The 13,270-nt window shown below is 44.1% G+C and overlaps 1 protein-coding gene across 1 annotated transcript in view; it reads right to left on the bottom strand.

Annotated features, from left to right (window-relative positions):
- LOC106808725 (carbamoyl-phosphate synthase [ammonia], mitochondrial-like) overlaps positions 1–13,270 on the bottom strand; it is a gene marked incomplete in the record, with an annotated part of 46,125 nt that overhangs the window by 7,771 nt on the left and 25,084 nt on the right. The window contains 14 exon segments of the mRNA XM_014811553.1: positions 1,991–2,212; positions 2,787–2,856; positions 3,432–3,556; positions 3,803–3,913; positions 4,243–4,443; positions 6,075–6,216; positions 7,223–7,341; positions 7,610–7,777; positions 8,336–8,534; positions 8,772–8,905; positions 9,346–9,422; positions 11,057–11,201; positions 11,679–11,807; positions 12,171–12,328. Of these exon segments, the coding sequence (XP_014667039.1) occupies positions 1,991–2,212; positions 2,787–2,856; positions 3,432–3,556; positions 3,803–3,913; positions 4,243–4,443; positions 6,075–6,216; positions 7,223–7,341; positions 7,610–7,777; positions 8,336–8,534; positions 8,772–8,905; positions 9,346–9,422; positions 11,057–11,201; positions 11,679–11,807; positions 12,171–12,328 (2,000 nt within the window).

Below are 13,270 nucleotides of genomic sequence, written 5' to 3'. Positions count from 1 at the left end.
GAGAGAGAGAGAGAGAGAGAGAGAGAGAGAGAGAGAGAGAGAGAGAGAGAGAGAGAGAGAGAAAGAGAGAGAGAGAAAGAACATGGGGCGAGAGAGAAAGTATCTGGGTTGTATGTCTGCGCAGTATGTTCGAGAAACAGACAGTAGAACACGTGCGTTCGTGCGTGCGTGCGTGCGGGTGCACATACACGTGCGGGCGTGCATGCGTGCGGGCGTGTGCACGTACACGGGCGTGTGGGCGTGTGCACGTACACGTGCGTGCGTGCGTGCGTGCGCACGGCATAGAAAAGCCGAACTCGTAAAGCTAGCGATTGAAGCGTGAAGTGGGAGTAAACCCCAAGTAAGTGTGAACCTCTGTTGCATAGTCTCATTTATTAATTACGGTGTCTGTACTGTCCATACTTATTTAATTATATTATATATATTATATTACTTTAATACTATTCTGATTAGATACATCTAGTTTAAAGTAGATTACTTTTACAAATGTAAGCAACACACCTTTCAATATAGGTTGCTATGTACGCTAGCGATATCGTGCTCTCCAGAGGCACTTGGAGCGTTTCAATCAAATATAATGATAAATAAATACGAAATCTATTGTTCTATTTACTACCAGTCTTAATGTTTCTTTGCTCTCCTTCACCTATTATTGCCGACAAGCCGTGCTGCAAATGCTCCAGCTACAGCAAACACACGCCCACCGCACGCATGCTGCTGCGCTGCTGCACGCTTACACATAAATATAGAGCAGGTAGGAAAGCGAGATTCCAAAATTCGCTCTACGCTCGCTTCATTTCCCATGATCAACACAAATATTCAACCATTTTACTTGGCTGGTTAATGTAAATGGCTGTTTGAATCAGGAAACACCTACCGGCGCTCTTTGTGACGTCATTTTTGCGCCGCATTATAGCAACGCTCCACTGGCGGCTTTGACGAGGCTCATACGGGAGTTGGAAAGCTGCGTGGTAGTTTCCCAAAATGCAGTGCGCCGCCTATAGCCCTGTACTTACAGCCATTTACATTAACTGCGCAACGGGAGCGAACGCGAGAATTTCGTCAGGCTTTGTGTAATTTCGCGTGACACAGCTCGGTTACAAACACAGACAGTATGTTCCCATAACAAGTAAACACTGGCCTTCAAAAAGAAATAAAGATGGAGTAGAATGGTTGAATATTTGTGTTGTAATCGTGTGAAATCAAGCGAGCGTCGAGCGAATTTTGGAATCTCGCTTTCCTACCTGCTCTATATTTATGTGTAAGCGTGCAGCAGCGCAGCAGCGTGCGTGCGGTAGGCGTATGTTTGCTCTGGCTGGAGCATTTGCAGCACGGCTTGTCCGCAATAATAGGTGAAGAAGAGTAGAGAAACATTAAGACTTTGGTAGTAAATAAATTACGTATTTATTTAGCATTATATTTTATTGAAACGCTCCAAGTGCCTGTGGTGCTCTCCTCTCCATAGAGAGGCGGTACCAGTGATTACCACCTATCCCAGCGTGCAATGCACGAGCGATATTTGCGAATAACACTATGATAGATGGCCCCCATCCCCTTCATGAACTCTCTCATGATAGACTGGCCCCCATCACCTCCCAGAACTCCCTCATGATAGATGGGCCCCCATCACCTCCCAGAACTCCCTCATAATAGACTGGCCCACCCATTCCCAGAACTCCCTCATGATAGACAGGACCCCACCCATTCCCAGAACTCCCTCATGATAGGCTGCATGGCCCCTATCACCTCCCACAACTCCCTCATGATAGACTGGCCCCCATCACCTCCCACAACTCTCTCATGATAGACTGGCCCCCACCCATTCCCAGAACTCCCTCATGATAGTTGGCCCCCATCACCTCCCACAACTCTCTCATGATAGACTGGCCCCCACCCATTCCCAGAACTCCCTCATGATAGACTGGCCCCCATCACCTCCCAGAACCTGCTCGTGTTAGACCGACGCCCCACTGCGTCAACCCTAGCGCACCTTTCCGTAGTGTGCGACGGCGTCCATTTCAACCTCGCGAGCGTTCTCGATGAACTTGGAGATGACGACAGGATGCTCGAGCGAGACGCGCGTCGCCTCCTCCAGGAATCCGCGCAGCTGCTCGGGCCCGTGGCACACGTTCATCGCAGAGCCACTCAGCACAAACGACGGCCGCAGCAAACACGGGTAGCCGACACACGCGCAGAACTCCAATGCCTCGTCCTGCACGCCGGGAGAGTAACAAGTAAATGTTAGTAAACACGCCAGAACAGTGACAAGTGAACATTAGTGTTGCGGCATGTAACTTCAGCGCTTCGTTCTTTGTGGGCATGCGCCAAGTGACAAGTGAGCGTTGGTGCTGCAGTAAAGAAGTGCCTCGTTCTGCATGCGCTCAGAGGTGATGATGAAACGTTAGCTGCATGTTTCACACTAGCATACGACAATCAAATGTAGTTACAGTGCACATGCTGCACGACAAGCGAACACCATGCACGCTGTGCAGATGAAAACTAAATGCTGTACCAGGTGACAATGGATATGTTGTGTGACAAGGACGACAAAAGAATGTTTGAAATAACGACAACGCAGTAGAGGTGCAACAAGAATTTAAAGCTAGAGCTACATTACGAATCCCTATAACTTGCATTACTAAGGTACGGAGCAGTCATTTTCTCACACACAAAAATCATACATGCAAATATATATTGTATGGTCTCTATAAATTTGACCTTCTAAAACAAAATATGAAGATGTTAAAAGACATGAGTATACATAATAGTGAGATAAACACACGCACCAGTGACGTGAGGGCCTTCCAGGCAGGTTGGTCGATGCCAAGACGATCCAGGATGGCTGAGAAAATCGATCTGTAATGAACATGAAAAGTGTCAATTTCTACTTCTGTGGAATGTTAGTGCAGACCATAACATGAGCAAATTAACAATAACTTGCACAATAACATAATTTAACAATACTGAGACAGCTCATGTGATGTGTTTTGAAGTTTAATTAAAACGCAATAACAAACACAGCTTCTAACTTTGAATAGCCTCAGTGCTTACTTTAAATGGATTAATCCCCCACCACCCCCAACATCAGTCGACCGTCCTCCGCTACAGGTCTTGGCACAAGTTTTGTACAAATAGATTACTGGTGAAACGCTCAGTAAAACCCATAAAAGTATGTTAGTGACTTGCAGCCTCTGCACAAACAAACTCCTTCCAGAAGAAAATAATAATACAACTTCTGGTAATTGAATGAGAGGGTATTTGCTAGGTACTGTGAGAGTGTAAGTGATAAAGACAAGGTGACAGTGACTGTTTGCAGTGATGAGACGTGATGAGAAGTGATGAGATAGCGATGAGACAAGGATGAGACAGCGATGAGACAATGATGAGGCAGCGAGGTGGTGCTGAGACAGTGATGACACATGAGGCTGCACCTCTCCTCAGCGGCGTGTATCTTCAGCGGACTAGTGCCGAGCACGTTCACACCGTGGCTGTACAACGGCAGCGCGAGGTTGTTCGGGATCTGCCCACCCACAGACACGATGACGCCGTGGCAACCCTGCAAGTAAGCACAAGTGGGTGCTGACAGCTGCAACTTCTATACATGCCAGTTTCAGGGGATTTACATCATTTGGTTTTCATTCCCCCTTTTCCAGCAGTGAACGTGAATTAAGTTTTTCTGTATGGCGCTGGCAGTAGCCCCGAGGAGCCCAGTAGCACAGGCACGCGGGAACAGTGACAAGTGAATGTTAGTTTTGTTTTCCTGTAGAGGGCGCTGGCAGTAGCCCCGACGAGGAGTTCGTACCTCGTGTTGGTAGATGTCGAGGATACGTTCGAGAGACAGCTCCTCAAAGTAGAGGCGATCACACTCATCAAAGTCTGTGCTGACGGTCTCCGGGTTGTGGTTGACAACCACCTACGTGACACAGGAATCGAAGTATAACACTTATAAGCACCACGTACCGACGCCGATGCGTCAACGCTGCCACGACGTGTTGTTTCATGCACTGTTCACATTCTAAATTCAATGAAGAAGTCAATGTTTAAAGAAAGTAACGATTTAACAAATCAAGAAACGATTCCACGAAATAAATAAAACCAGCAATAAAATAAACAGTAGATAAAACAATATGAAATAATAAATGAATAAAATAAATAAATTCGAGAACAACAATAAAAATAATCGAGAAAAAAATGCGGTAATTAAACAAACGATGAAAAATCAGGGTTCACTTGTTTCCTCACCGTCTTGCGGCCCAGGTTGCGCAGTGAGCGGATGCAAGAGACGGCGCACCAGTCGAACTCGACTGAACTGCCGATGTGGTAGGGGCCGCTGCCGAGCACTGCGATGCCGTTGTCCGTGAACGTTACATCGTGTTCCATGCCGTTGTAGGAGCAGTACAGATAGTTAGTCGTTGCAGGATACTCTGCTGCCATCGTGTCGATCTGTACAAAAAGACGCACAGTAAATAGCCGGCTACAGCATCATCACAGACCAATCAGCATAATTTGCAAGAGTTATGCACAACGGAACAATATAATATTAGGGATTGAGGGGCACCAGCCTGCACCATTAGATGTGGTATATCTTAGCAAGACATGAAAACCCAGTATGGTGTACAACTTTAGGTAAATTCACGACTTCAGAATCCAGAATTAATAATTATTTTGGTACGCACAATATACCACCAGACTATTTCTTCCAGGTGCAAAAATACCAAACTAACAAGAGCCGCAGAGCGTCTGGGCTCATCTGAGGTCTGTTGCTACGGTTATAAACGTAACATTTAAGTTGTGCGTAGTGACACCTTTGTTAGGTGCAGATATGCAGATACGCAGTTGCGTACACATCATTTCAGCAACCTTCTGCATTCTGCATACCTCCCAAATCCCATTGGTTGATACAAATTCCGTGCCTGAAACTCCTGTTTTATGGTGCATTGTGACCCTAACCCTAATCCTAACCCTATTAAAAAAAAAAATTAATTGTTGTAAAAATTATTTATTGTTATTAAATTGTTGTAAATAACTCATGTAAATATTTGCGTTCATTGGAAAAAAATTGTTAAATGGATAAAGATAAACAAATACAGAAAACAGGTAAATAATAAAAAACCTGATGGGATTCGATCCAAGGACCTTTGAGCCATGACGCCTGTGCTGTACCCGTTCGACTATCCAGGCTTATTGGGTTTCTAGATTATGGATGTGCCATGAATATGAGAACACTGTGACATCATTGAGGCAGTTCAGGAATTCATGTTTAACCCTCCTCTTGAGGGTCAAAAGGTTACCAGACATTTACTCTTCGCACGTCAGTAGAAAGCACATTTCATGGTCCTTTCAATAAAGTGATAAAAATGGTAGGTCAGCGCTGAAACAAAAAAGTTTTTCACTCTGTCCATTAGGCTATGTCCTCAGAAAATGTCTGATATCTGACCTTTCTCCCACTGCCCTTTGACCTGTGACCTCCAATTTCGCACTGGTGATGGGTTTCCTGTCCATCACACTATACACTGAATATTAAGAGCATAGGTCGAGCCGTTAACATTTGTGCCGCAATTCCGTATTTCCTCCTATACCTTCAGTTACGGGGGAAATATTCCCCCTCCGTTTACACATTTAGCGTTCCGTTTAACCTTTGACCCCCAAATTTGTCATCCCGAGTCCTTTTCACGACCCCCCCCCCCGACGTCCCGAATATCAGGACCGTACGTCGAGCGGTTACGATTTGTGCCCAACTGTTCACGCACGGACGGCCGGACGATCATGCGATTATACAAGCTGCACCTGACTATGTTAGATGAGCTAAAAACGTTTAATTACTGATACTAGGCACATAGTGGATGTTTTAAACTGTTTACACCATTTCTGCTGTCAGCTGAAATATAATCAAATTAGCTACTTTGAAATGACTACACATACCTGTAAATGATTTGCAATCGTTAGAGGAAATAGCTATATTTCTGACATGGATACGAAAATGAAGTTAGAGCATAAAAGTCTATTACAGACATTTTGATATGAAAATCTTGATCCCCAAACCGGGTGAGATTGGTCTACACTGCGTCCCTCACCTGCTTCACCCACGGCCGCACGTCCATCTTCAGTCTCGCCTGACGAACCGCATCCTCGGTCTGGCCAAGCAGACGCCCGACCTGCTTGTCTGAGAAGCCAGCCTGCTTAACTGTCAGCATCTCGTTCGTCGTGATCGTGTCTCTGCAGGAATCGGGTGCTACTTGCTCATTTGGGTCATCCTACATTTGTTGTTGTTGTTGTTATTGTTGTTGTTGTTGTTGTTGTTGTTATTGTTGCTGTTGTAGTTGTTAATGTGACGATTACCCTTAAGGTGGGCTTATGTCGGGCTTGCGACCCGACTCGACTGGAAGCAACTGGCTGCAATTCACTGCGACTGCAGTGCTTAGGTCGGTCGATGGCCTCCGACTGGCCGCCACTAGTTGCTCGGAATAGAACAGTGGGCAACTGGACACAACTAATCGCTGCCAATCGCTTCCAGTTTCTCGAAATCCAGTTGCTTCCAGTCGAGTCGGCTCGCAAGCCCGACATAAGCCCCCCTTTAGATACTGAACCCTCTCCTATTTCTCGTATCCCTCTAAGGACGACACATGCATTTACTACAATGTGAGCAAGTTCTGCAGGAACTGGAATGAATTCATCAGTGACCCTCTCATCATTGCTGCATCCCTTCGATCACTATAGCTCCCTCCACCCCATTAACTACAGCATCGCCATCAACATCCCACTACATGCACGACCACAGGGTTTCATTTCCCCAAGTTTGAGGACCAAGACGTAGATCTTTGTTACACAATAACCAAACGCAATGGCCATGCACATATCTGACGAATCCAAAGAGATTCGGAATAGAAAAATTTGCTACACAATGTACTACATGTGTTTAGAAAAGTAACTTTTCGCACACGCTTTAATTACTGTATACGCCATATTTTTCGCGTACAGATATTTTCGCGAATTCAAACTTGACGGGCAATTTCGCAGTCAGTGAATTCCCGAATCAGTGAAGAACAGCGTGTTGTTATTTTCGCGTGTTGTTATTTTCACAGTCAGGGATGCGTTCGGAAAATTCACGAAAATTAAACCACCACGAAATATACAGCGCATACAGTATTGCACACGTGGCCAAGCATGGTCGTAGAGCGGCCGTGAGCGCTGCTGGCAGGCGAGCGGGATGGCGTGTACGCACATGTTCATCGTGCTTAGCTCCTTCTCGATGCCGATGATGCGCAGCAGCTTGTTGAGGAACCACGGGTCGATAGCCGTCAGACTCTGAATCTTTTTCACGGAGTAACCGTCATGCAGAGCCTGCAAGGAGCACCAGAATCAATGCCTGAAATACCTGTCCACATTCTCTCCACATGCACTCAAACAAACAACACAAACAAACAAAAATCAAAGAAACAGACAAATAAAAACAAGCACATTAAAACAAGTTATTTTGAGGTGTAACGCACTTTCTAGTGGCAATTGGATAACCTACTATAAGAATGCTGTCAGGACTTGGTGAAGGAAAGATCTACGCGAGTACGTGTAAACAGCTGCAGCTGCACAGCGGGCGGGAATGCCGCATGACCTTGGCGATGGTGTGTAGTCTTGTGTTTGAGGGCATCTTGACACTGGCCTCGAGGTCAGTCTCAGACATCTCGTCGTGGATTGCGTGTGTGAACCCGTCGACACTTGGATGAGTCATACGCATCGCTTTCTGCAGGCTCTCTTCGAATGTGCGCCCGATAGCCATCACCTAAACAACAATAACAATGTAAACAAACGTGCGCCCGATAGCCATCACCTAATCAACAATAACGATGTAAACAAACGTGTGCATGTGCCTGATGGCCATCACCTAAACAACAATAACAATGTAAACAAACACGTGCCAGATAGCCATCACCTAAACAACAATAACAATTAATGTAAACAAACGTGTGCATGTGCCTGATGGCCATCACCTAAACAACAATAACAATGTAATCAAACGTGTACTTGATAGCCATCATCTAAACAACAATAACAATGTAAACAAACATGCGCCCAATAGCCATCACCTAAACAACAATAACAATGTAAACAAACGTGCGCCCGATAGCCATGACCTAAACAACAATAACAGTGTAAACAAACGTGCGCCCGATAGCCATCACCTAAACAACAATAACAATGTAAACAAACGTGCGCCCGATAGCCATCACCTAAACAACAATAACAATGTAAACAAACGTGCGCCCGATAGCCATCACATAAACAATTTGTGATAAGCTTGTATTCGGACCACGTCGGTGCCGACGCTAACACGCTTTACCTCACCAACGCTCTTCATCGAGCTGCCGATCTCCTTCGACGTGCCGTGGAAGCGATCGAGATCCCAGCGCGGGATCTTCGTCACGATGTAGTCGAGGCTCGGCTCGAAACAAGCCGTCGTGATGCGCGTCGTCTCGTTGCGAATCTCCGGCAGCGTGATGCCGAGCGCCAGCTTCGCTGCGATGAACGCGAGTGGGTAGCTGAATGTCACACGGTAACGTCATCACACGAGGGACGTCACGTGCCAAGGTCATCCGACGAAGGTCGCCGCAGCGAGAACAGAACAACGGATAAGTGACGAATAAATGGGAATACTAAATGAACATGTGCATGCACACGTATCTCAGTTGTTGCAGCGACTTGCGGTGTGCGGACACGGGACTTTGTGCGACCGTGTGCGTGTGTGCGCGCGTTTGTGCGTGTGCATGGCAGCTCACCCCGTGGCCTTGGAGGCGAGTGCGGAGCTGCGTGACAGCCGGGCGTTGATCTCAATGATGCAGTACTCGAGTGATGTCGGGTTGAGCGCATACTGGATGTTGCACTCACCAACTATGCCCATGTGCCTCACCGTCTGCAACGATTGCCACGGCAACATCGCTAAACATACTATTGCGTGCCATGAGAGAAATAAATTTGATGAAACCATAATATGAACAGCATTTAATTAGTTTGAAATAACACTCGAAATGGATAAATGAAATTTAAATTTAAAATTTAAATTTAACAATATTAAACATTTATGAAGTAAATGAATTAGAATGGATAAATTAAATTTGAATTTAGTGTCCTACATTGCTCTTATGTTAATTTCCGACTGTCTTACGTTTTAGTGCGAGTAGTAGGCATTTTACACACTAGCCATGACATTTAAGCAACGCATTGTGTTAAAAAATTTGAATGGATTGTGCATAGAATGGCCGCATTGAAGAGAAAGATGACTGAGAACACTGAAGGAATCACTTTGCCATGAAAAAAGCCAGAAATTGTAGGGCTTAGAAATATGTTACATACTTTTATAGCAGTTTCTCGCAGCATGTGGTATTCGTGGTTGGACAAGGTTTGGCTGGGAGCAACAACAACCGAGTCACCTGTAAGAAAATACAAATGCAGCAGGCATTGCGTGTGCTTGACTTCCCAACGTTACAGCCATGATAGACCAGGCTAAAATCCCTTTGTGTTGACCAAGGTTTTACTCAAGATAACAACTCTTTTCATCACGATATGTTAACCAACAATTATTTTACAAAGAAAATGCAGAAATTGCTATTGCATTCATATATATATATATCAAGTGCTCGAAATAAGCGTTGTCGGTGTCCGAAGAAACCAGAATTTGCGCCGGACAACCTAACCAGTCTGAGACATTGTCAGTGGACAAACCAAGAAAAATGTGACGAAAAACGCACTTTATTTATGTTTTTCTCAGGTTCTCCAAGAGCACTTATAGCCTGGCGGCCCGCCATTATCTATGGTGGTGGGAAAGCAATGCCATACCAGCTGCTATTTCCAACACTGGTATATGTCAGGTTTTCTGATTTATGAGAGGTGAATTCAACCGATTTGGAACACAGCAAACCAGCAAGTTCACCCTTACATTTTGGATTTTTATTCCATTATTATTTTGAATTTCGCAGGGCTTTGCCCATGCAAAACAGACAACAGTGGGGATTCATGTTGATCCGAAAGTTAAAAAAGAAGAGAATTGTCGTAGTCAGAATGAAGGCTGTATATGTACTCAAAAGTGCCGCAAATACCATCTCCTGCGATCTACATTTTCAAAATTTTCTGGGGGAGGACCCCCATACCAGGGTTCATAGTAGTAAGACACATGTTGAAATAAGGACTTATAAGACCCTTTCTGGAGGCCAAAATAAGACTTTTATTACGCGATTTCTGATGGATCACCGACTAATAAAGTACACTAATAATATTTATATACACAATTGCAAAGCAGATTTAATTATTCCGTATTATATATACAACAATTCTTACTCTAACTCGAGAACAGTTTATAAAACAATTTATATAAAATATTGTAGGTTGCAAAAAATAAGGACTATTAAGTACTTTTCTAAGATTTCACCAAAAATAAGTACTAATAAGGGCCCTTATTTTATTTTGGGCAAAATAAGTACTTATAAGACTTTGGAAGACCCGCTACGAACCCTGCATACCCCCCGCTTGTTTTTCACCCCCTCCCTGGAATCCTAGATCCGCCACTGAACAATTACATATCTTGGAGCAGAGAACAATGAACAAAAAATGTCGCCTTTTCGCATGGCACCCAAAACAAAGATTGCAGAGAGGTAGGAGGAGCCGTAGAGTGTGGAGAGGGAGACGGAGGAGCCATTATAAGTATTAAGTCATCCACTATTTTGCGCACGTTGCTGTTTTAGCCCCCCCCCCTTGTTACAAAATCCTGGCTACACCACTGCTTTTTGGGGTTTTTTCTGCAATATATTATTAATTTATTATGTGATTGAAAATAGGAGATTTGGGGATATTTTTTTGGGACAACCAGAAATTGTTGCGGACAACCCGATTTGGGGCACATTTTTTTTCTTATTTCGAGCACTGATATATATATATATATATATATATATATATACAATAATTCAGATGCACTCACAATTATTCATTTATGACAAATTTCTATGTTAAATTATAACCATATTGACTGACTCCTTTCCCACTATAATGAGAGCTTTCTGCCATGTCGTACCTGTGTGTATGCCAAGAGGGTCAAAGTTCTCCATATTGCAGACGGTGACACAGTTACCAGCCACATCCCTCACCACCTCATACTCTACCTCCTTCCAACCCAGCAGTGACTTCTCCACCAGAATCTGCTTGGTTGTTTTCAGTGCCTAGGATGAAAGATTGGAAGGTACCAAAATGCCAGGTACGAGAAATGAAATTCACAAGCATGCGCGCACACTCGCACACACAATGAACCAAGCACCAGATAATTCAGGAACCAATTCTCAGATACATCACAAATAGTTATGCCTATCAAATGTCTAGGATGATTATGACTAATGACTATACTGATATTACGACTGATCGAACTACTTATGATATTTCTGCCAATGACCCCCAGGCTACTGAGCGTAAAGTACTATCTACTATGGTATTAGCAATATATATAGCATGTGATGAATATTGTAGCCTTTTCTATACCTAATACTAATAGGCGAAAGCAGACTACACAAAACTAGCTACCTCTCCAGATCAACCCCGAACAAGTTCATTGTTTCTTCTCAGACATAACCAACAACAACAATACATCATCAAGAACAGTAGGTTAATTAGATCTGCTCTGTGGGAAACATCTGCATACTTACGGCTGTAGCCAGCTGTTTCAGTTGATCGGGGTTGTTGACGAGACCCGACCCTAGACCACCAAGTGCGTACGCAGACCGCACCATTAACGGATAGCCGATCTTCTCTGCAGCCTTAAGTGCTTCATCGACCTGCAATCATACCCAGACGCTCGTGAAACCAGGTGAGAGGCAAGCCATTCTCCCGCAGAATCTTTCATGAAAACGTTTAGCAATGACAGGGTGTGATACTGCAAAACTACCGGTACGTCTGAGATCTCAACATGAATATTATGAATTCCTCGTTGAATATATATCATTCGATGAAATAATACTAGTGTCATTCGGTAACCTTTCTATATTGATCATAAGCAACTTATTGACCATTAACAGGCTTGTGGGACATGATGTCGCAACCCACAACTCAACCCCAGCTGCAACACACATTTACCCAATGTGAAAAACAACAGAGCATCATCCGCCCATGGCGCCACCTTGTGGCACGTACTGACTCACCGTGGTGACGGCTGTGCTGGGTGCAATCTTCTCGTTGATCTCCTGCATCTTCTTTGCGAAGATGTCTCGATCCTCGGTGGCGATCACCGAGTCTATAGGAGTGCCGAGCACCTCCACCCCATGCTCCTGCAGCACCCCATTCTGCCACAGTGCCACTCCTGTACGATAGAAACACGCCTGCTATACCATGTAGAGAAGAAGAGATGGAGAGGAGGGAGGGAGGGAGTGATGAAGATGGAGGGAGGGATGAAGAGGAAGGAGGGAGCGATGAAGGGGAAGGAGTGCAGAGGGAGGAAGGAAGGATAGAGAAATAAGAATTGCAAGATGGCAGGTGGTGTGTAATAAATAAAAAAAGGGACGAAAAGGGTATAAACAAACGAAGGGAACAGATCGAGGTATAAATAAAAAATAAAAATAACAAGAGCCGCAGAGCGTCTGGGCTCATCTGAGGTCTGTTGCTACGGTTATAAACGTAACATTTAAGTCGTGCGTAGTGACACCTTTGTTAGGTGCGCAGATATGCACATACGCAGTTGCGTACACATCATTTCAGCAACCTTCTGCATTCTGCATACCTTCCCAATCCCATTGGTTGATACAATTAAATCGCGTGCCTGAAACTCCTGTTTTATGGTGCATTGTGACCCTAACCCTAACCCTAACCCTATTAAACAAACAAAAAATTAATTGTTGTAAAAATTATTTGTTATTATTAAATTGTTGAAAATAATTAAATCATGTAAATATTTGCATTAATTGGAAAGAAATAGTTAAATGGATAAAAATAGAAAAATACATAAAACAGGTAAATAATAACAAGTGCCGCGGAGCGACAGCGCTCATCTAACGTCTACTGCGGTGACTCTATGGTGGAGTGGTGGGATTCTAGTAAACCCTGTTAGTCCCAAATGTGTTCACATACCAGGGGTCGAAATTAGATTTTTATTATGGTATCCATTCGGGATACCAGGTATTGAAATCTGGTATCCCCCCAAAAGATCTGGTATCCCGGATTTTTTTGGATAGTAATTTCAACAATGTTGGTATCCAAAATCTTGAAATATGCAATAATAGCATTTGAAAATTATTAATGTTGTGGC

The sequence above is a fragment of the Priapulus caudatus genome, unplaced genomic scaffold, assembly GCF_000485595.1.
Source record: "Priapulus caudatus unplaced genomic scaffold, Priapulus_caudatus-5.0.1 Scaffold299, whole genome shotgun sequence".
NCBI lineage: Eukaryota > Metazoa > Priapulida > Priapulimorpha > Priapulimorphida > Priapulidae > Priapulus > Priapulus caudatus.
This window is presented reverse-complemented; position numbering and strand designations above follow the sequence as displayed.